General features: G+C 41.1%; 1 protein-coding gene across 1 annotated transcript; it reads left to right on the top strand.

Annotated features, from left to right (window-relative positions):
• The first annotated feature begins 7 nt into the window (after window positions 1-7).
• LOC120025772 (transitional endoplasmic reticulum ATPase) lies at window positions 8-20,059 on the top strand. The gene is made up of 18 exons (XM_038970412.1): window positions 8-150; window positions 4,989-5,100; window positions 5,305-5,477; window positions 5,598-5,740; window positions 6,278-6,408; window positions 6,647-6,778; window positions 6,963-7,065; window positions 7,330-7,463; window positions 14,418-14,553; window positions 14,792-14,904; window positions 15,058-15,222; window positions 15,456-15,578; window positions 17,092-17,304; window positions 17,532-17,710; window positions 17,945-18,074; window positions 18,353-18,508; window positions 18,874-19,028; window positions 19,532-20,059. The coding sequence occupies exons 1-18, from the start codon at window positions 134-136 to the stop codon at window positions 19,635-19,637; spliced, it is 2,421 nt and encodes an 806-aa protein (XP_038826340.1). The 5' UTR covers window positions 8-133; the 3' UTR covers window positions 19,638-20,059.
• Window positions 20,060-22,509: the final 2,450 nt, after the last annotated feature.

Genomic DNA, 22,509 nt, shown 5'->3' on the forward strand with positions numbered 1-22,509 from the left:
CGCTCGCTGGCCCTCCAGGGTGAATTTACGAACGCACCCAGAGTTAGCTGTTGGTGTTGCACTCACTGAAGAGAAACACACGAGAAGAGGAAGAAATCAGGTTTTATTTGTTGGACATACCAAGCGGAGCACCATGGCTTCAGGTGGAGAGTAAGTTGGCGTTGCTAACTAATCTTGGTTTTAACTTTACCTAGATAGAATCCGGTAACCAATAACGTTCGCTTTGTTAGCTAGCTTTCGGTTTCTAGTACAAATAACTAGCTAGCTAGCTACTAACGCTACCTTTTAGCTAAGATCGGTATGTGTTTTATATGGATGTAGCTAGGCATATAACTAGTAAAAGAGAACAGAGAATACATGCAAATAATACTGTTACACAGAGTTATGGCCGCAAGATTATACCAGTGCCGGTTAGCAAGCTAACTTTAGCTAGCCATGTCAAAAATAAAAGCCAGCCATCTACCAAACTGTTAGCTAGCAGCTTAGGTAGTTAACGTTAGCTAGCTACGTAGCTAGCTAACTGACAGCGACATGAATGTGTTTGTCATGTTGTGCCAACATTTGCTAAGTGATGTGTATGTATCTAGCTAACGTTTGCTAATTTGACAGTGAATTTGCTATAGCTACCTACATTAGCAAACTCGTGCTAATGACTGTCCACTAGCTCTCGCAGTTTTTCTTGCTGTGTCATGTGGGGCCTGCACAGCTGAATTTGATGTAAACGTTTAGCAAAACATTAGCATTTTGTACAGTAAACACCAGTGATGCTCCCTTTTTCCCGTTCAAGAGTAAATATCATCTTATGTAGTTAGTTATATGGTACCTAATAGCTACTACTACTCTCCTCTCCTCTAGGATATTGTTGAATTTATATTTAATGTCTTGGAGGCAATTGATTTAGGGGTCCTGCCTACTTCTATGACAAGGCCTAATTTCTGTAATCCACAAACCAAACAAAGATCCTATGATAGAAAATTGGAGACCAATCATATTAATGAACAATGATGGAAAACTACTTGCATCCATCTTTGCAGAAAGACTTTAAAAGGGTATTGACCAAATCATTGATGATACCCAGTCTGGTTTTATGAAGGGCAGCCATATGTAATAATATCCGACTAGTGTTGGACTTGATAGATTATAATGAGCACATTATGGAAGATGGCTTTATTTTATTTGACACTTTATAATAATAGCAACAGCTCTTAAATTATCCCATGGAACCTCTGAGATTCGATATTAGACGCAGAATTAAATAAGGATGCCCAATTTCTCCTTATTTGTATTGGTCACAAGTTATGGCACTTCATATCAATAAGGATAGTTTTAGAGGTATTCAGATACAAGATAAAGAGAAAATGTTAACAATTGGTTGAGGACACCACTTTTTTTTTGTAAGATCATAATGAAGTCACGACAGCGATTGAGTGTATTAATGCCTTCTCACATGTATCTGGTTTTTCTCTGAATATTAGGAAATGTGAATTATTTGTGTTGAAAAGATGTGACTTAAACTCTATGTAATATCCATGTAAAAGATGTGATCACATATCTTGGTATTAAAGTTTGCAAAGATCAGAAAGGGCCAACTTAAATTTCTCTCCTATTGTAGAGAAAATTGTAAAAATATTTAACTCCTGGTTATTAAGTGATCTTTATCTGGATGTGTACTTTCGTCAAAATCTGAAGGTCTGTCCAGATTAGTTTATACCTCCCTTAACTTGGATGTTCGTCTGTCAGTAACTAAAATGGTTGATCCTAAATTCTTTAACTTCATATGGAGGAATTAACCTTATTATTTGAGAAAAGCTGTAATATGTAGTACCCAAAGTGAGGGAGGGTTGAATGCTCAGGATTTTAAAACCGCAAATATAATCTTTAAGATCAAATGCATACAAAACAATTTAAGAAATAAGGATTGCATTTGGAATATAATCCCTAATTTAATATTCCAACAGATTGGTGGTCTAGAATTTTTACGCAAATGCAACTTTGATGTGACTAAGATCCCTATTAAGCTTGCTAACTTTAATAAACAAGTACTTCTAACTTGGAACCTTATGTACAAACAACTTTTCCCCACATAGTAGATATACAAGCTGTGATAATATAGACATACAAAAACAAGTCTTTGTTTTTCCAGAACTAGTTTGACAACAACATTATCTGGGTTAAACAGTTATCAAATAATGATGGACAACCATATGATTATCCAGAATTCATGAGAACACACAATGTTACATTCACTACTGAGGAGTTTCAAATAGTTAAAAAGGTGCTATTCTTCTTTCAGGAGAATATAACAATACTCAAAGTGCAACTGCTGAGGATTTTGTAGCATCAATTCAGCTAGAAGGAATTTACATTTTCCACACACACACACACACACACACACACACACACACACACACACACACACACACACACACACACACACACACACACACACACACAGTGCATTCGGAAACTACTTCACTTTTTCCACATTGTTACATTACAGCCTTATTCTAAAATGGATTGAATTGTTTTCTCCCTCAATCTACACACAATACCCCATTATAACAAAGCAAAAACAGGTTTTTAGAAATGTTTGTAAATGTATTGAAAATAAAAAAACATTTACATAAGTATTCAGACCCTTTACTCAGTACTTTGTTGAAGCACCTTTGGCAGCGATTACTGCCTCGAGTCTTGTTGGGTATGACGCTACAAGATTGGCACACCTGTATTTGGGGAGTTTCTCTCATTCTCTGCAGATCCTCTCAAGCTCTGTCAGGTTGGATGGGGAGCATCGCTGCACAGCTATTTTCAGGTCTCTCCAGAGATGTTAGATCGGGTTCAAGTCCGGGCTCTGGCTGGACCACTCAAGGACATTGAGACTTGTCCCGAAGCCGCTCCTGAGTTGTCTAGGCTGTGTGCCTAGGGTCGTTGTCCTGTTGGAAGGCGAACCTTCGCCCCAGTCTGAGGTCCTGAGTGCTCTGGTGCAAGTATTCATCAAGGATCTCTTTGTACTTTGCTCTGTTCATCTTTCCCTCGATCCTGCCTAGTCTCCCAGTCCCTGCCGCTGAAAAACATCCCCACAGGATGATGCTGCCACAACCATTCTTCACTGTAGGGATGGTGCCAGGTTTCCTCCAGACGTGACGCTTGGCATTCAGGCCAAATAGTTAAATATTGGTTTCATCAGACGAGAGAATCTTGTTTCTCATGGTCAGAGTCCTTTAGGTGCTTTTTGTCAAAATCCAAGCGGGCTCTCATGTGCCTTTTACTGAGGAGTGTCTTCCCATCTGGCCACTCTACCATAAAGGCCTGATCGTTGTGTTCCTGGAAGGTTCTCCCATCCCCACAGAGGAACTCTGGAGCTCTGTCAGAGTGACCATCGAGTTCCTGACCAAGGCCCTTCTCCCCCCGATTGCTCAGTTTGGCCTGGCGGCCAGCTCTAGGAAGAGTCTTGGTGGTTCCAAACTTCTTCCATTTAAGAATGATGGAGGCCACTGTGTTCTTGGTGACCTTCAATGCTGCAGAAATTGTTTGGTACCCTTCCCCAGATCTGTGCCTCGACACAATCCTGTCTCGGAGCGCTACGGACAATTCCTTCAACCTTACGGCTTGGTTTTTGCTCTGACCTGCATTGTCAACTGTGGAACCTTTTATACAGACAGGTATGCCTTTCAAAATCATGTCCAGTCAATTTAATTGACCACAGGTGGACTCCAATCAAGTTGTAGAAACATCTCAAGGATGATCAATGGAAACAGGATGTACGCGAGTTCAATTTCGAGTCTCGTAGCAAAGGGTTTGAAAACTTAATTAAATAAGGTATGTTTTATTTTTAATACATTTCCAAAAATGTCCAAACCTGTTTTTGCTTTGTGATTATGGGGTATTGTGTGTAGATGAGGGAAAACATTTTTTTAACATAAAATGTCAAAGGGTCTGAATACTTTCCGAATGCACTGTGTAATGAAATCTCTGTCAAGATGTTACTATTCCCTCTGCTGGAATATACTGGAATGTAGCCCTAGGACAAGTGAACTGGAACAAAGTCTTGTTGTCTGGGAAATATTGTCTATCTAATAAGGTGAAAGTATCATACAAACTCATTCATAGAATCTACCCCGTTAAGACCTTTTATTGTACACAGATTAAAAATGGCTATTGATAACAAATGTGCATTTTATAGTTGTCCCAGAGACTCTTGACCATTTATTTTGGGACTGTTCTTATTTCAGAAGATTGTAGTGAGTTAGAAGATTTTCTTTTAAAATAAACTACTATTAATGTAAATTTGAAATACTTATATTTTGATCCAAATGATATGGACCCCGATTTGAACTTTCATTGTTAATGTTTATTTTTCATGGAAGATTCTTTATCCATAAAATGAAGTGGGCGGAGAACAAACCCGTCTTCACATTGTTTAAGATATAATTGAAACATTAGTTTGAAATGATCAGTAAGTTTAAAATCAAAAAAGCAATACATACCATAATATTTTTTGACAAATTGAAAATGTATCTCCACATTTAATACCCCTGTGTCTGTTTGTTTACCGTTTGTATATTTCTGTTTTTCTATTTGTTTTATTGTTCATAAAAGGAATAATACTCTACTTTCCTGTTAACTCTGCTAACTAGCTAACAGTGTGGCAGATTACATTTCAAAACCCATCAAAATAGAATGGCTGCCCATTCTAGTAGTTAGTTTCACTACTGTATAATTAGAAACTGAAAGCAACTGGCCAATAGTTATTCTAAGTTTCTATCTCTAGTCAGTAGGCACACTTTACTTTTCACCCAAAGAGACTACAGTTGATTTGATATAATAAGCTCATTACATCACACTAAGGATTAAAGGAAACCCTTTTATCGCTTAGCAAAACTTTCCAACAGTCAACTAGCTTGTCAGTATGTACTCCCAGGTTTAATGATCAAGTATGTTACATCTTGCCAGCTGATATATTTAGCATCTCTTTGATTTTCCCTCAGATCGAAAAATGATGATCTATCCACAGCGATTTTAAAGCAAAAGACCAGGCCTAACCGGTTGGTTGTGGATGAATCTCTCAATGAGGACAACAGTGTGGTCTCGCTGTCTCAGGTGAGTCATTAGTGGGGTGAATGAATGGGGCTGGGACATTTTAGTGAACCCCCAGTCTGCACTGAGTGATACATATTTATTTCACCGGTAACTCACTCGTTCCAGTTGTGCGGGCTGTGTTAGACTGTTACATCTTCACTGTGGGAGGTTCTATGTTAAATCAATAGGATTTAGTGTCTGACTGATTCTTCTGTCCTGCCCTAGGCCAAGATGGACGAGTTGCAGTTGTTCAGGGGAGACACAGTGCTGATGAAAGGAAAGAAGAGACGGGAGACGGTCTGCATCGTGCTCTCTGATGACACCTGCTCCGACGAGAAGGTCCGCATGAACAGAGTGGTCCGCAACAACCTAAGAGTCCGCCTGGGAGATGTTATCAGGTGAGATGGAACTGGATAACTTTGGCATCAATGCAGCATCATGTGTAAAACCAGACCTCTGCTTCTCCTTCAATGTACAGTAAAGCCCTGACATAATTCATTCTTTTGGTGGTCCCACAGTATTCAGCCATGCCCAGACGTGAAGTACGGGAAGCGGATCCACGTTCTGCCCATTGATGACACTGTGGAGGGGATCACAGGGAACCTGTTTGAGGTCTACCTCAAGCCCTACTTCCTGGAGGCCTACAGGCCCATCAGGAAAGGTAACAGTGATCCAAACTCGGTCCTGTGGCCCCCCCTGCATGTTTTGTTTTTTGTCCTAGCACCACACAGCTAATTTAAATAATCAAAGCTTGATGATCAGTTGGTTATTTTAATCAGCTATGTAGTGCTAGGGCAAAAACCAAAACATACAACCAGGATGGGCCCAGGACCGAGTTTGGGAAACTGTGATCCAAAGGACAACCTGGGGTGTGTTAAGGCAGTGACCATATGGGATAAAACGTTTTGAAACTGAGGAGGTACTTCCTCCACTTGAACATGACCCTGTACTCCAGAATATGTTCAGGGTCATGTTCATTAAGGCATGATTTCTTAATGGAAAACAAGTATTTTTTTTAAATTTGATAAGTACAGATGGTCCCTCCCTGTTTCACTTCGATTCAGAGTTTTCTTCCGATTTGTGTGTACTGAACAACCCTTGTTTGCTGGCACAGCCAGTGTGTCTCACAATATGATTATGAAAAACGCCAAGGCCAGAGGATTAAGCATGTGGGTCAATGCTTAATCTCTGTTTGTAGGGGACATCTTCCTGGTGAGGGGAGGAATGCGAGCTGTGGAGTTCAAGGTAGTGGAGACGGACCCCAACCCCTACTGCATCGTGGCCCCAGACACAGTCATCCACTGTGAGGGGGAGCCCATCAAACGAGAGGTACGGCTATATTCAGTACCAGCACTGCTGCAGTTTTCTATATCTTCAGTTGGATCTTGTGCATGAGAGCAAGTTAACATCAAAGCTGGAGTTTTCAGAAAAGGGATTTTTCTTGATTATTCAGTAATTCCAGATTTTTTTCTGATCGTAGAAAACAATTTCTTACATTTGTATGCCATCTGTAGCCTTTTGCCCTAGTTTCTTATGCTTTACTAACCACATCTATTTCTGTGTTTAGGATGAAGAGGAGTCTCTGAATGAGGTTGGCTATGATGACATTGGTGGTGTGAGGAAGCAGCTGGCCCAGATTAAGGAGATGGTGGAGCTGCCCCTGAGACACCCAGCACTGTTCAAGGCCATCGGCGTCAAGGTGAGCTAAATACACCTCTCATCCTTCACGTCAAACCTTGTGTACAATTATTAGATAAATGCCTAAAACTGGTTTCTTGTTTTAACCATACATTTTGATTTGGTTTGTTTATGCAGGTGAATGAATTGCTGTTGAATTACATTTTCATGTAAAACATTTTTTATCACTTCTAATTTTCATTCAGCCTCCAAGGGGAATCCTGCTGTACGGACCCCCTGGAACAGGAAAGACTCTGATCGCCCGTGCTGTGGCAAATGAGACTGGAGCCTTCTTTTTCCTTATAAATGGTGAGAGACTGAAGGACAAAAGCTTTTGTAATTTTTCATCAGCATTTCGTTAAATTCCATTTAAATTCAGTCAATGCATGAAGTGGATTGAAATTCCATTAAAAATACTTAAATGTTTTTAGTTGGAATTTCAATGCAACTGACTGAATTTTTAATTGATTGACCCTAAATCTGTTGTTCATTGATGGTCAGAATTACACATTCAGTGTGTTTGTTGTCAGGATGTTTCCTAATAGTTGAACTTGTGCCTGCTAAATGTTTCAGGGCCTGAGATCATGAGTAAACTGGCCGGAGAGTCTGAGAGTAACCTGAGGAAGGCCTTCGAGGAGGCTGAGAAGAATGCCCCGGCCATCATCTTCATTGATGAACTGGACGCCATTGCACCAAAAAGAGAAAAGGTAGGTCTTCTGATACAGTTTCCTTCTCATCCAATAGACCAATGTTCTTCAATCCTGTCCCAAGTCATGTTCGTTAGGGAGAAAGTTTTGAAACTGAGTGAAACGGGAAGGTACTACTCAAGTTTTGCTACAATGTGTCCTACTGAACACAACCCTGGAGGCCCACAGGGTGTGCAGGCTTTTTTTCAAGCCCAGCTCAAACACTTTTTTTGAGTTGAATCAGGTGTGGTAGCACAGGGCTAGGACAAAAGCCTGCACGCCCAGTTGAACATTTGTGATACTTATGCTAAAATGTTTATTCTCCTGAGCCATTTACTGTGTTCGTATTCTTATCTTTTATTATTTCTAAAAGTTGCATTGTCGAGAAGGAACCTGCAAGTAGTAGTGGAGAGGCGCATGTGCGTACCGATAGGATGCATGGGGTGTGAGTAGCTCCGTTTTGTACCGATAAAACTTGTTATATGTAAAAGCCAGACAACAAAGTTTTTAAATCAAGCCTCTAAAAATCAATATATCCCCAAGCAACTGGGACAGAGTGAGAGGTCAGTTATGTACAACAGCAACCCAATCAGTTGGTTAAGCGAACGCGACGACACAAATTAAACAAGCCATGGCTTCCCCCAGAGGAAAAGACAAGGAGCAACTTGGAGATGCAAACGATGGTAATGAACAGCTAAAGGATATCCAGGAAAACATAGCTAAAATGCTCTCAATGCCCATCAAAACAAACAAACTGCTACAAGCTGTTAAAAAAGTAGTCTATTGTGTCATACATGCACATACAAGGTGTGTGCATGAATGAACAAGACCACAAAATTAGCCTTGTGGAAACAAAGTTGCAAACTTTAGATTAATTGTATCAGCAAGAAATCAGAATGAGACGAAACAGGAGAATATTGTCCTGCCGGAAGACGAGGAAAAGGGAGACGTTTCCAGCTACGTGGTCAAATTGATAAAAGGAACTTGATGTGAATGTATCACCAGAGGATCTGGAACGATAGCATAGGATGGCGTGAAACAGAAATACCCTCGCATGGTAATCGTCAAGCTGTGGAACAATCAGACCAAAGTCAACATGCTGACTGCACAGGGGTGAAAGGAGATCAAAATCCATGGCTAGTCCATTCGATTCATCCAGGACCTGTCTGCTAGGCTGAGAAAAAACCCGCAAGGATTACATTCCCATCTATCACTGGAAGAGAACGCAACGGAAGGAATTCACAAGCACTGATGAAGCCCTAAACAAGCTACAAGAAACCTTTCCTGTTGAAGGAGAGCCACCTGCCCTGAGGAGAGGAAGGATCGGGAAAAAGTGATAAGCACACTAGGCTACATACAATAACCTGATCTTGGGCGTCACATACAATATTCTTTCCCCCTCCCCCAATACCATATTATACTTTCCCCAAGTAACAGTTCTTCTCCAGGAAGTAACGATAGAAGTAGCTGATGCCAATGGGTTACATGGACACTGAAAAGGAAATATAGCATGTATGTCAATAACTATTCTGTGGGTGGGTGGATGTTTGCCTCTGCATATAAATGGGAGTGTGAAGGAGGGTGGATATGTGTAGGGGGGGGAGAATGGGTATGGATGCATAAGGGTATATGTTGTATGTGAATGAAGGAGAATGGATGAGTAAGTCCATGTATGGGTGTAAATGTGTCAGAAGAAGGGAGGGTGGAGAGTAGAGGTCGACCGATTAATTAGGGCCGATTAATTAGGGCCGATTTCAAGTTTTCATAACAATCGGTAATCGGTATTTTTGGACACCGATTTGCCGAATAAAAAAATTAAATAAATAAAATTATTTATTTTTTACACCTTTTATTTAACTAGGCAAGTCAGTTAAGAACACATTCTTATTTTCAATGACGGCCTAGGAACGGTGGGTTAACTGCCTTGTTCAGGGGCAGAACGACAGATTTTTACCTTGTCAGCTCGGGGATTCGTTTTTGCAACCTTCCGGTTACTAGTCCAACGCTCTAACCACCTGCCTTACATTGCACTCCACGAGGAGCCTGCGTGGCAGGCTGACTACCTGTTACGCGAGGGCAGCAAGAAGCCAAGGTAAGTTGCTAGCTAACATTAAACTTATCTTATAAAAAACAATCAATCTTAACATAATCACTAGTTAACTACACATGGTTGATGATATAACTAGTTTATCTAGCGTGTCCTGCGTTGCATATAATCGATGCGGTGCCTGTTAATTTATCATCGAATCACAGCCTACTTCGACAAACGGGTGATGATTTAACAAGCGCATTTGCAAAAAAAGCACTGTCGTTGCACCAATGTACCTAACCATAAACATCAATGCCTTTATTTAAAATCAATACACAAGTATATATTTTTAAACCTGCATATTTAGTTAATATTGCCTGCTAACATGAATTTCTTATAACTAGGGAAATTGTGTCACCTCTCTTGCGTTCCGTGCAAGCAGTCAGGGTATATGCAGCAGTTTGGGCCACCTGGCTCATTGCGAACTGTGTGAAGTCCATTTATTCCTAACAAAGGCCGTAATTAATTTGCCAGAATTGTACATAATTATGACATAACATTGAAGGTTGTGCAATGTAACAGCAATATTTAGACTTAGGGTTGCCACCCGTTAGATAAAATACGGAACGGTAACGTATTTCACTGAAAGAATAAACGTTTTGTTTTCGAAATGATATTTTCCGGATTCGACCATTTTAATGACCAAAGGCTCGTATTTCTGTGTGTTATTATGTTATAATTAAGTCTATGATTTGATAGAGCAGTCTAACTGAGCGATGGTAGGCACCAGCAGGCTCGTAAGCATTCATTCAAACAGCACTTTCATGCGTTTGCCAGCAGCTCTTCGCAATTCTTCAAGCATTGCGCTGTTTATGACTTCAAGCCTATCAACTCCCGAGATTAGGCTGGTGTAACCGATGTGAAATGGCTAGCTAGTTAGCGGGGTGCGCGCTAATAGCGTTTCAAACGTCACTCGCTCTGAGACTTGGAGTGGTTGTTCCCCTTGCTCTGCATGGTTAACGCTGCTTCGAGGGTGGCTGTTGTCAATGTGTTCCTGGTTTGAGCCCAGGTAGGAGCGAGGAGAGGGACGGAAGCTATACTGTTACACTGGCAATACTAAAGTGCCTATAAGAACATCCAATAGTCAAAGGTATATGAAATACAAATCGTATAGAGAGAAATAGTCCTATAATTCCTATAATAACTACAACCTAAAACTTCTTACCTAGGAATATTGAAGACTCATGTTAAAAGGAACCACCAGCTTTCATATGTTCTCATGTTTTGAGCAAGGAACTTAAACGTTAGCTTTTTTACATAGCACATATTGCACTTTTACTTTCTTCTCCAACACTTTGTTTTTGCATTATTTAAACCAAATTGAACGTTTCATTATTTATTTGAGGCTAAATTGATATTATTGATGTATTATATTAAGTTAAAATAAGTGTTCATTCAGTATTGTTGTAATTGTCATTATTACAAATTAAAAATAAATTAAAAAATTGGCTTTTTTGGTCCTCCAATAATCGGTATCGGCGTTGAAAAATCATAATCGGTCGACCTCTAGTGGAGAGGGACAAGATTGGCTTGGTAAATAGGGGAGGAAGAATTTATCTATAGTGTAATTGTATTTATTTTTGTGACTTGCAAACTTGCTGTAAAATAAGAGTCCTGGCCAAATTAGTAGAGGTCAAGTGATTATTCCTTGTTTGCCAACCAATGGTGGTTATTGGTGAGAGTGGAGATGGGCTCTGAGGGATTGGGATGGGGGAGCTGGGAGGGCATCAGACATACTTCCCTGAAGTATGTGTGGTGCCTCCACTCATCTCACTTCTCTCGGTGGACCCACTCTCCCCAGAGAGTTGCTTCCTAAGTGGACAGTTTGATTTCACAGAAGTGTGATTGACTTGGAGTTACATTGTGTTGTTTAAGTGTTCCCTTTATTTTTTTGAGCAGTGTATGTAAACAAAAAATGAAGACCTTTACAAATGTGGACAAAGAAAAGCAGACCCCCAACATAATGTGGGATGTTTTTAAGGCGTACATTATCAATCTCCTAATCTCATACTCTGCAAAAGTCAAATCTTGAGTTAGAAATGTAAATTAAAGAAATACATCTTTGAAAAAGCCCATTTAAAAAAATAAGATTTACATGGTAAAGAAGGAAATACAATTTCTGAATTTTAAGCAGGAATTTACTCCTTGAAGAGAGCCAAAAACTACAGGTTAAACTCAAAGCATACTATTTAATGGCAAACAAACCTGGTAAACACCTCGCAGCCCTCGCAAAATGAATACGCCAAACCAGTTAGTTTCAAAAGGATAAGGATACAAACGCTTTAAATCAGAAACAATGCTATTAATAATTTTAAAAGCTTTATTAAAATAACCGTTGGTCTGATCCTATAGCCGCCTTAGACTCAACAACCTTCACGCAACTATCAGCAGAAAATTACTAAAAATGGAAATCACCCAACAATAAATATATTAGACAATTAAAACATTCATGGAGAAAAGCACCAGGGATGGATGGCTTTCCCATAACATTTTATTTGATATTCTAGGACAAAGTAGCGCCCCTATTTATTCAAATGACAACACGCATCACTAAATTCAGTGCTTCTGAGTTCCATGTATCAAACTGTTATTTCAGTTATATTAAAACCAGGAAAATCTGGAGTCTGTAAAATAACAAAATTCTTAAACAACGGTATGGCAGAAGTATTACCAGACTTGACACACAATCAAACAGGGTTAGTTAAAAATAGACACTTACAAACAAATACAAAAACATGTTTTAGTATAATACAATGTGCTAAGAAACAAAATGGCGATTCATCAATAATGACTATTGATGCCGAAAAGGCTTTCGACCGTCTTGAATGGCCTTTTCTATTAACTTTTTGAAGCATTCAACTTTCCAGCTGATAATACATTTCGCAAAAATATATACAAATGATACATTATCTGATGAAATTGCTTTAGAAATTGGTACGAGGCAGTAGTCTCCACCCTCCTGTTTTGGACTGGCAATGGAACCGCTTGCAAAAATAATTAAACAGGACCTAAATGTAACAGGTATTAGTAAACATGAGTATAAACTAAACTTATTTGACGACAATCTCCTGATAGACCTGAATAATATTAAACTCAATGCCTCCTTGTTAAAAATATTCTCAGAATATTTTAAGTTCTCAGGATATAAAATTTACGTGGAGAAAAAACCCAGAAAAGGCAATAGGAAAAATAACTGATGGACACAAAAAATATTAAACGTAGGATGCTTAAGTGACAACACATTCTAATATTGAAACTCTTTGCTACGAGACTCGAAATTGAACTCCGGTGCATCCTGTTTCCATTGGTCATCCTTGATGTTTCTACAACTGGATTGGAATCCACCTGTGGTAAATTCAATTGATTGGACATGATTTGGAACGGTGCACACCTGTCTAAATAAGGTCCCACAGTTGACAGTGTATGTCAGAGCAAAAACCAAGCCATGAGATCGAAGAGTTGTCCGTATCGCTCCAAGACAGGATTGTGTCGAGGCACAGATCTGGGGAAGGGTAGCAAAAAATGTCTACAGTATTGAAGGTCCCCAAGAACACAGTGGCCTCCATAATTCTTACATGGAAGAAGTTTGGAACCACCAAGACTTCCAAGAGCTGGCCGCTTGGCGAAACTTAGCAATCGGGGGAGAAGGGCCTTGGTCAGGAACTCGATGGCCACACTGACAGAGCTCCAGAGTTCCTCTGTGGGGATGGGAGAACCTTCCAGAAAGACAACCATCGGGTCTTTATGGAGGATGACCAGATGGGAAGACACTCCTCAGTAAAAGGTACATGAGAGCCCGCTTGGAGTTTGCCAAAAAGCACCTAAAGGACTCTGACCATGAGAAACAAGATTCTCTCGTCTGATGAAACCAATATTTAACTATTTGGCCTGAATGCCAAGCGTCACGTCTGGAGGAAACCTGGCACCATCCCTACGGTGAAGCATGGTGGTGGTAGCATCATGTTGTGAGGATGTTTTTCAGCGGCAGGGATTGGGAGACTAGTCAAGATCGAGGCAAAGATGAACAGAGCAAAGTACAGAGATCCTGATGAAAACCTGCTCCAGGGTGCTCAAGTCCTCAGACTGGGACGAAGGTTCACCTTCCAACAGGACAACAACCCTAAGCACACAGCCAAGACAACGCAGGAGTCTGAATGTCCTTGAGTGGCCCAGCCAGAGCCCGGACTTGAACATCTCTGAAGAGACCTGAAAATAGCTGTGCAACGAAGCTCCCCAGCCAACCTGACAGAGCTTGAGAGGATCTGCAGAAAAGAATGGGAGAAACTCCCCCAAATACAGGTGTGCCAAGCTTGTAGCGTCATACCCAAGAAGACTTTAGGTTGTAATCACTGCCAAAGGTACTTCAACAAAGGACTGAGTAAATGGTCTGAATACTTAGGTAAATGTGATCAGTTTACTTCATTTTTTAGTAAAAAATGTAAATGAACCTGTTTTTGCTTTGTCATTATGGGGTATTGTGTGTCAATTGAGGGGGAAAACTGTTTAATCTATTTTGGAATAAGGCTGTTACGTAACAAAGGGGTCTGAATACTTTCTGAATGCACTGGTTGTTTGTAACATCGAATTGTAATACATATAGAATCGCAGTACATATTGTATCGGCACCTAAGTATCGTGATATTGTATCATAAGGTCCCTATCAATTCCCAACCCTACCTGCAAGTAAGTATTTTGTTGGACGGTGTACATCATGTGTGTCCTGTACATATGACTAATACAACTTAAAACTTGGGTCTCTAGGACCAGGGTTGAATGACACTACAGTATATTCTCTATAAGATGAAACTCTTATACTCTCTACCATAAACTTGACCTCCTTGGGGTCAACAGAAAAAGTAATTAACCCTCTATTTTGTCCTGTGTAGACACACGGTGAGGTGGAGAGGCGCATCGTGTCCCAACTCCTCACACTCATGGACGGCCTTAAGCAGCGTGCTCACGTCATCGTCATGGCAGCCACCAACAGACCCAACAGCATTGACGCCGCCCTCAGGCGATTTGGTAAGATCCCTCAGTGCACTTGTAGACCTAGAATGTAACAGTTTCACTTCTTAAATCAAGTTCTTAGTTTTACCAGAGGTCTCTTGTATTTGACTAATATCTTCATCCTTTTTTAAAATTCTTTGTCATTACTGCTTGTGAATCAGCAGGGTTGGTGGTAACAGAAATACAATGGAATTGAATCTATTTATATGCTGGTTAGTGAGGCTGACCTTAACTGTGTGATGTTTCTCCTCAGGGCGTTTTGACAGGGAGGTGGACATTGGCATTCCTGACGCAACAGGCAGACTGGAGATCCTCCAGATCCATACCAAGAACATGAAACTGTCCGACGACGTCGACCTCGAGCAGGTGTGTGTATAACACTGCTGTAATTTACAGAGTGAGGTTGTCAATTAAACATGTTGTGTATGTAATGTAGAATGAAAAGTTGTGAGTGGGTTTAAGTGAAGTCCCTGCCATGTTGATACTGTATGTGTGACCATGTCTGTCTGTGTCCTCCAGGTTGCCAATCAGACTCACGGCCACGTGGGTGCTGACCTGGCTGCTCTGTGCTCTGAAGCCGCTCTGCAGGCCATCAGGAAGAAGATGGATCTCATTGACCTTGAGGACGAGACCATCGACGCAGAGGTCATGAACTCCCTTGCCGTCACCATGGACGACTTCAGAGTAATGAACTGGATTATTTTCTCCAACACACACAGCACTCAAAGTAGCTTCTACTGCACTGAGAACTTTATTCACCCTTCTGTTTTTCATCACTATGCAAATCTGCAGCATCCAGTATTTGTCTTTTTGCTAATGGTCTGAGGACAGCCGTACCTATTGAGCATTAGAACCAGTCGTAGCAGAGAATCGTTAAGCCAGCTGGACTAACCAGTTGTATGTGGGTTGTGTTTCAGTGGGCTCTAAGCCAGAGCAACCCATCTGCCCTGAGAGAGACTGTGGTGGAGGTGCCCAACATCAGCTGGGAGGACATCGGTGGTCTGGAAGATGTCAAGAGGGAACTCCAGGAGCTTGTACAGGTAGGCCATGTTCTAGTCGTGGGGTATGTTACTGATGAGATGCAGATTTATATACCATGAAAGCTAATGTAATTTGTTGATTTTGTATCATTCATTGAAAGAGTGAGGAGTCCGAATGATGAATCCCTTCACAGGTGTTATCATTCTACAATGGTCCCCTGCAGCGTACGATTAGACCGCTTATTTAGAACGTCCAGTTTTGATGACGCAACAGTCAGCATTTGAGCTAGCCACACTTTTTTTCCCCTCACAGAAACATTTGGCACAAACAGTCCTTAAAAAGTTATGTCCTGAACGTGACCAGTTTATTGTAATTTTCAGACATTCACAGAAGTAGCGATAGCATACACAATCATCCAAACCGGAAAATGTAGCCTACACTAGTCCTAGCGCTAACTGAGGAAAGATTGGCGTATTTAGATAACTCTCGGCTGTCAAACCACAATATGAATTAGCTAATAGCAATTACTATAAATAATTCATCACATGTGAGCTCACAATTGATTTAAATAATTGAGTAAATCACTTTCTAGAAATCGTAAGTAATCAGACCATGGGTAGTTTGTGCGCGCCGCCATGTTTGTTTTTTCGCGTCAACCAAAGATACGAGGAGTTTGGTCTGTTTGCAAGTATGCATGTTGAAGAGGGTGTGTCGTCTACGATAATTCACTTCCCTTCATTCACTTCCGGAAGTTTACCCTTAACATCTTTTGTCTGACAGACGTTTACGTGACACCCAGAATGCATTGTATGATGTCAACAAACATGGCGCCACACATAGCTGGCAAATAGCTTAGCATTAGCTCATTATAATCAGTAGAACATTCAAAAAAGTATTTTACACACATCATAGGTGTCCATTACAATCTATGCAATAATCAGAATGCCTTATTTGTCAACAGTACTTGAAAACATGTGAATAAAACTGTAAATACATTATGCTCCATACATACCTACTGTATGCTACAGTAGAAACGACAAAACGATATACAGGAAATAAGGCACTAACTTTGATAGGAACGCACACATGTCCAAAGTTATTATTTGCAAGGAAAACATCAAGCAAGGCAATGCAAGCACCAAACAGAATTTTCCAATTTGTGCAATGTCTGCATACTTGATCTGTGGAAACATTGGTGAAGTGCTTGAGCTCTCCTCGAAGAGAGAAGTTTGTCTTGGTCAGTAAAGCCTCAGACATAAATTGTCCTCAACACTGAAATTAGTTACTTCTATGTGAATTAATGAGGAGGCGGAACAGACCTCAATTAAAATTGTTGTTTAAAAAAATACTACTTGTTAGAAAATCATTTTTAATTGTCAAGTGGAAAAATAGCCTATAGATAATTAGCAGGCAGCTAATTATCACATTTTGGAACAGTGAGTGCATTCTGACATCACGTGCATAAAACAACTCCTGCTGAGGCGACCGTTAGAGATATTTGGAACTCTCATGTGAAAAGCTTAATTAATGGTTTGTCTAACCTTCACGATCTTCTTTTCTTCTTCTCTTCAGTACCCAGTGGAGCACCCAGACAAGTTCTTGAAGTTCGGCATGACCCCATCCAAGGGCGTGCTGTTCTACGGACCCCCAGGTTGCGGTAAGACCCTGCTGGCCAAGGCCATCGCCAACGAGTGCCAGGCCAACTTCATCTCCATCAAAGGGCCCGAGTTGCTCACCATGTGGTTCGGCGAGTCTGAGGCCAATGTCCGAGAGATCTTCGACAAGGTAAGGCTAAACCGATTTATCAAGATCCCTCTAACCTCATATTTACCTGTATTTTATGTTGTATTTTTTTTTAAATCAATTGTATGACATCTAATTTGTGTGTTACACATGCACAAAAGATGGTTAATAAATGTGAAATGCTTATTCTCCTTTTCCATTGCAAAACGTTTTCTGTTGTGTGCCCCAATGAACCTATATCGTACCCTCCTAAACCCTCGATCTTCCAGGCTCGCCAGGCCGCCCCCTGCGTGCTCTTCTTTGACGAGCTGGACTCCATCGCCAAGGCGCGTGGCGGCAACGCGGGTGATGGTGGCGGAGCAGCCGACCGCGTCATCAACCAGATCCTGACGGAGATGGACGGCATGTCCAGCAAGAAGAATGTCTTCATCATTGGCGCCACCAACAGGTTGGCCATCTTCACCCCTTACTCTGCTTCACTGTTAATCTGAGTTTAAAAAACATTTCTAGCACTAGGCTTGCTGCTCTACGCAATATTTTATGGTTTTACTTGCAATGATGATATGTGGTAGTCTTCCCGACCTCAGTTGATTGCACTTTGTTCTTAGGTGGACAATAAGGTACTGTAAAATGAGATAGAAATGTAGGTTAAGCTAAATGACTAAACTGTGTGCCGTACTAGGCCTGATATCATTGACCCGGCCATCCTGAGGCCCGGCAGACTGGACCAGCTCATCTACATCCCCCTGCCAGATGAGAAGTCCCGCATCAACATCCTCGGAGCCAACCTCAGGAAGTCACCAATCGCCAAGGCAAGCCTCTATCTATTTATATGTGTATCTGGCCATGCGCTGACTGAACTGTTTTTCCCACCTCGGTCAGCATGTTCTGATTTGAGGGGTTGGGGCTCATTAAATGTCTTCATTCCAGGCTGGGCTACATGTAATGGGTAGAAAATGGGTTTGTGGGAAAAGTTGTTGATATGGAAATTGCTGTGTGTGTGAAACAAATGTATTTTATAATCCCATTTACTGTTTGATCTTTGTCTGGAAGTTGTTTTAATACTCCCTCTACCCCTGTATGATTAAAGGATGTGGACCTGGATTTCTTGGCCAAGATGACCAATGGTTTCTCTGGAGCTGACCTGACAGAGATCTGCCAGAGGGCCTGTAAGATGGCCATCAGGGAGTCCATCGAGAACGAGATCAGGAGGGAGAGGGAGAGGCAGACCAACCCCTCAGCCATGGTGAGTTTAGTCACTAATGAATCTGTATTTGTTCAATGACGCAGTCTAGACTATAGCTAACTTTGTGCATGTGAAGCCTGGGTAATGTAGGATCTGGGCTTATCACCAGCAGATTTAATTTCAGGAAGACACAAAACAACATTGCTGTATTCAATATTAAATGACTGAGTAAATCAACTGGGACACTTTGATTTCTATTCATTATGGATACACAGGAAGTATTTATTTTGCAAGGGAGAAGGGATGATGCATTTAACCTTAAACTGATTTACACACATACTGAAGGAAGAGAAGGCGTGATTGTATTTTATAGATACATTTTTTAACCCCCCCTTCACCTCTTTCTATCCCTCTTGCCCCCACAGGAAGTGGAGGAGGACGACCCTGTCCCAGAGATCCGTAAGGACCACTTTGAGGAGGCCATGCGTTTCGCCCGCCGCTCCGTCAGCGACAACGACATCCGCAAATACGAGATGTTCGCCCAGACGTTACAGCAGAGCAGAGGCTTCGGAAGTTTCCGGTAAGCAAAATGCACATAATACACAGTATTATTCAACACCATCATCCACTATCTCCGCTCCCATATATCCTAGATAATTTATAGTCTATATATGTAACAGTATAACTTTAGACCGTCCCCTCGCCCCGACACGGGCGCGAACCAGGGACCCTCTGCACACATCAACAACAGTCACCCACGAAGCATCGTTACCCATCGCTCCACAAAAGCCACGGCCCTTGCAGAGCAAGGGGAACCACTACTTCTATGTTTCAGAGCAAGTGACGTAACCGACTGAAAGGCTGCTAGCGCACACCACCGCTAACTAGCTAGCCATTTCACATTCGTTACATATACACCACCATTGGGAATGTTCATTCAACTTTTCTTACAAAATACGTCTATTCTATGTACAGCTAACAAGCCATGTGTTTTACATAAGGAATGTACTGGCAATACCAAGCTGGCGCCCCCTGATATGTACTGTAATGAGCTAAACAATTCCTCTCCTGTCCTCGTCTCAGGTTCCCCACTAACTCTGCGCCAGGGGCCGGGCCCAGCCAGGGCTCTGCTGGTGGCAGCGGTGGCACAGTCTTCAACGAGGACAACGACGATGACCTCTATGGTTAAACCACACCATGACCCACAGTGGACCAAAACACAACCACTCCGTGGACCAAAGTTTCCTCATATACATTCTGGCAAATCTGTACAATGCCGCACAATATACACAAATATTTCCATGACCTAAAACAAAAAAAATCCCATTATTTACAAACCTTTCTCATCCCCCTTTAATAGTTAGACAGCATGTTGCAGCTTGTCTGTTCTGGCATTTGCAGGACTTTTTCAAACCTTGTATGGATTTAAGGAGGGGGGGCAGAAGCCAGTGTGAGTACATCTGGCTTCATATGTGCAACTAATGAAGGATATAAAACTAGCCTGTTAGAGGGAGGGGAATTGCTTATGACTTGTAATGTATGAATATATAGGGTTTAAAACATTTAAATTGAATTGTACGAAATTAAAACAATAAATTAACTCGTGAATAGTGGATGTCAGTTTGCAATTTGTACATTTTTGGATAGATCTTTGAAAAGGGAATGAACTTCAACCATGAAACCAATCAATTATTTTGGGGAAATATGTATTGCTTGCAATACAATCTTTATTGACAACTTTAGTAGTGGATGAAATCAAATGTTCAAGCAATTTTAGTGCATATAATAAATGTGCTTATTCAAGTGTAACAAACCATGTGAATAGTAGAAGTGTCTGACAATGAATATACATGAGTGATTTACAAAAGTGAGTGCAGTTCTTTACAAAACTGATGGGTGGGGGGGCAGTTACATTTGGCTAAATGGAAAAAGTGATAATCTGTGTTAGTGCGCTTTTTAGAATTAAATATTTGGAGAAAAATATGTAGCCTAATAATAAATAAATATTAAAAAGTTCTCTGGCATCATACCCAATAATGCTTGGTATGCAATGCAGGCATGTGATGTTTCTGTTTGGGTATGTTTTTCTCCCTCACATAGCACGGGTCGTAATAGTCCCATTCCATTCCGGAGTCCCAAAAACCGTTGTTGAGACCGTCGCTGTCCGCGGATAAAATCCGGAGCGAGACACCTGGAGAAACGCTTGCGTAATTAGCTTGGCAGTGATGGAAAAGGTATCCAGTTGTCATACTTGAGTAAAAGTAATGATACCTTGATAGAAAATGACTCTAGTAAAAGACACCCAGTCAGTAAAATACTTGAGTAAAAGTATTTGGTTTTAAATATTCTTAAGCGTCAAAAGTAAAAGTATAAATAATTTAAAATGCTTTAAAATTATGCAAACCGGATTGCCCTTTTTTTCCTTATTACGGGGATAGCAAGGGGCACACCAACACTCAGACAATTCCAACACTCAGACATAATTTACAAACGAAACGTGTTTAGCGAGTCCGTCAGAGGCAGTAGGGATGACAGGGACGTTCTCTTGATACATTTAGTACGTGAATTGGACCATCTTCCTGTCGTGTTAAGCGTTCAAAATGTAAGGAGTAGCCTACTTTTGGGTGTCAGGGAAAATGTAGAGTAAAAAGTACACTTATTTCGGAATGTAGTAGTACTTAAGTAGTACTTTAAAGTATTTTTACACCACTGTAGGCAGGCTGTGAGAGGCCATCGCTTTCTAATGGTGGAGAAAATGTGATATTCATACTTCATGTAAATGTAAAACCGCTATGTTCTAGTAGGCCTAATGATAACTCACCTGCGCTTGCTCCAAAGTCGCTGTCCAATCCAGGGCCCATGGTGGAAGAGTTGTCAGATACAACAAAGCATGACATCTCTGGAGGTATGTTACTGGAATATTCACATTCGAAGTCAACCATATCAAACTGGTGTTCTCCTATGTTGTTCAATAGCTCCATGGTGCTGCACCGACGCATGGGCCTCTGGTCAGATGTTACCTGCGTGCGTAAAAAGTCATTCATCACATGTATCCAAGACAGACTTCAAGGGTTACAAACTAATTTTAGGCTAGAAACCACGAACTAACCGTTGAGTGTGGATTATTTAGCGCAGGCGAGTTGGGTGGTACAAGGTTAGGCCGTTCTACCTCTGAATCACTTGACTGCGGTAGGACAGGGGCGCTTCTGCGCCAGTTCATTTTGTTCCTGCTGTACATTCGTGACCTACGCGTCGGGTCGACCCTGGAGGTGGCCAATATGGTGCTCTGCGTCCTCAGGGACTCCAAGAAACCGCCTGTGGACCCGTCCGGCCGGATGAATCGGATTCTCTGGTCCACTGCTGCCCTCTCCTTTGACGAAGTTCTTGAAGAGTTCGAGGGCTGTGCCAGAATAGTCTCTGAAACCGAGATGTAAGCCCTTTTCCCATCTTGATTTGGCAACAATGGCGTCTCGGATATTCTGGTCATTCTCTGGCGCGTCGACAGAGTAGACTGTAACATACTCTCGTAGTCCTCTCGTTGTCTTTTTCTGTTCTTCTTTGAACAAATTTGTAACTTGTAACCCAGAAACAAACAGTTCAACAGCAATAGAAGAACCACACACGGTAAGAATAGGATCATAAGTAGAGTTAAACTGGTAATTGGCAAACCATCACTCCGATTTGAGGGTGGTGTTGATGGGCCTATTTGCGACATTTCATCACAAATAGTTTATAGGATCCAATTCCAGAACACATAAGATTTGTGATTTTTGTTCAAAATTGCTTATCCTAATTGGTTATTTTCTGTGAGCGCGCAGGTGTTTTGTGGCACCAATCAATTTCACTATCCTGCGTTTGTGATTGAACTCTGCACAATGAGTGCTTGGATTTTGTGCTTGGTATCTTAGATTTGCTGCTTCAAGATCTGTCCAATTTGTTTGTGTCAACACAATATATCTCTGCATTTAAATGAGCATATTTTACTCCCAAAATTAACCATTTGCCCACAGTCGAAATTCACTTGTACATATAGACAACCGAACGGAGGCCTACTCGAAAAT

This window comes from Salvelinus namaycush, chromosome 31, assembly GCF_016432855.1.
Source record: "Salvelinus namaycush isolate Seneca chromosome 31, SaNama_1.0, whole genome shotgun sequence".
Lineage (NCBI taxonomy): Eukaryota > Metazoa > Chordata > Actinopteri > Salmoniformes > Salmonidae > Salvelinus > Salvelinus namaycush.

Bases quoted from the DNA above. Each gene is read 5' to 3' on its own strand.
- LOC120025772 (XM_038970412.1), top strand. The intron at 7,464-14,417 runs GTAGGTCTTCTG...TGTCCTGTGTAG, and splicing joins TTGCACCAAAAAGAGAAAAG to ACACACGGTGAGGTGGAGAG. The intron at 15,579-17,091 runs GTAGGCCATGTT...TCTTCTCTTCAG, and splicing joins AACTCCAGGAGCTTGTACAG to TACCCAGTGGAGCACCCAGA.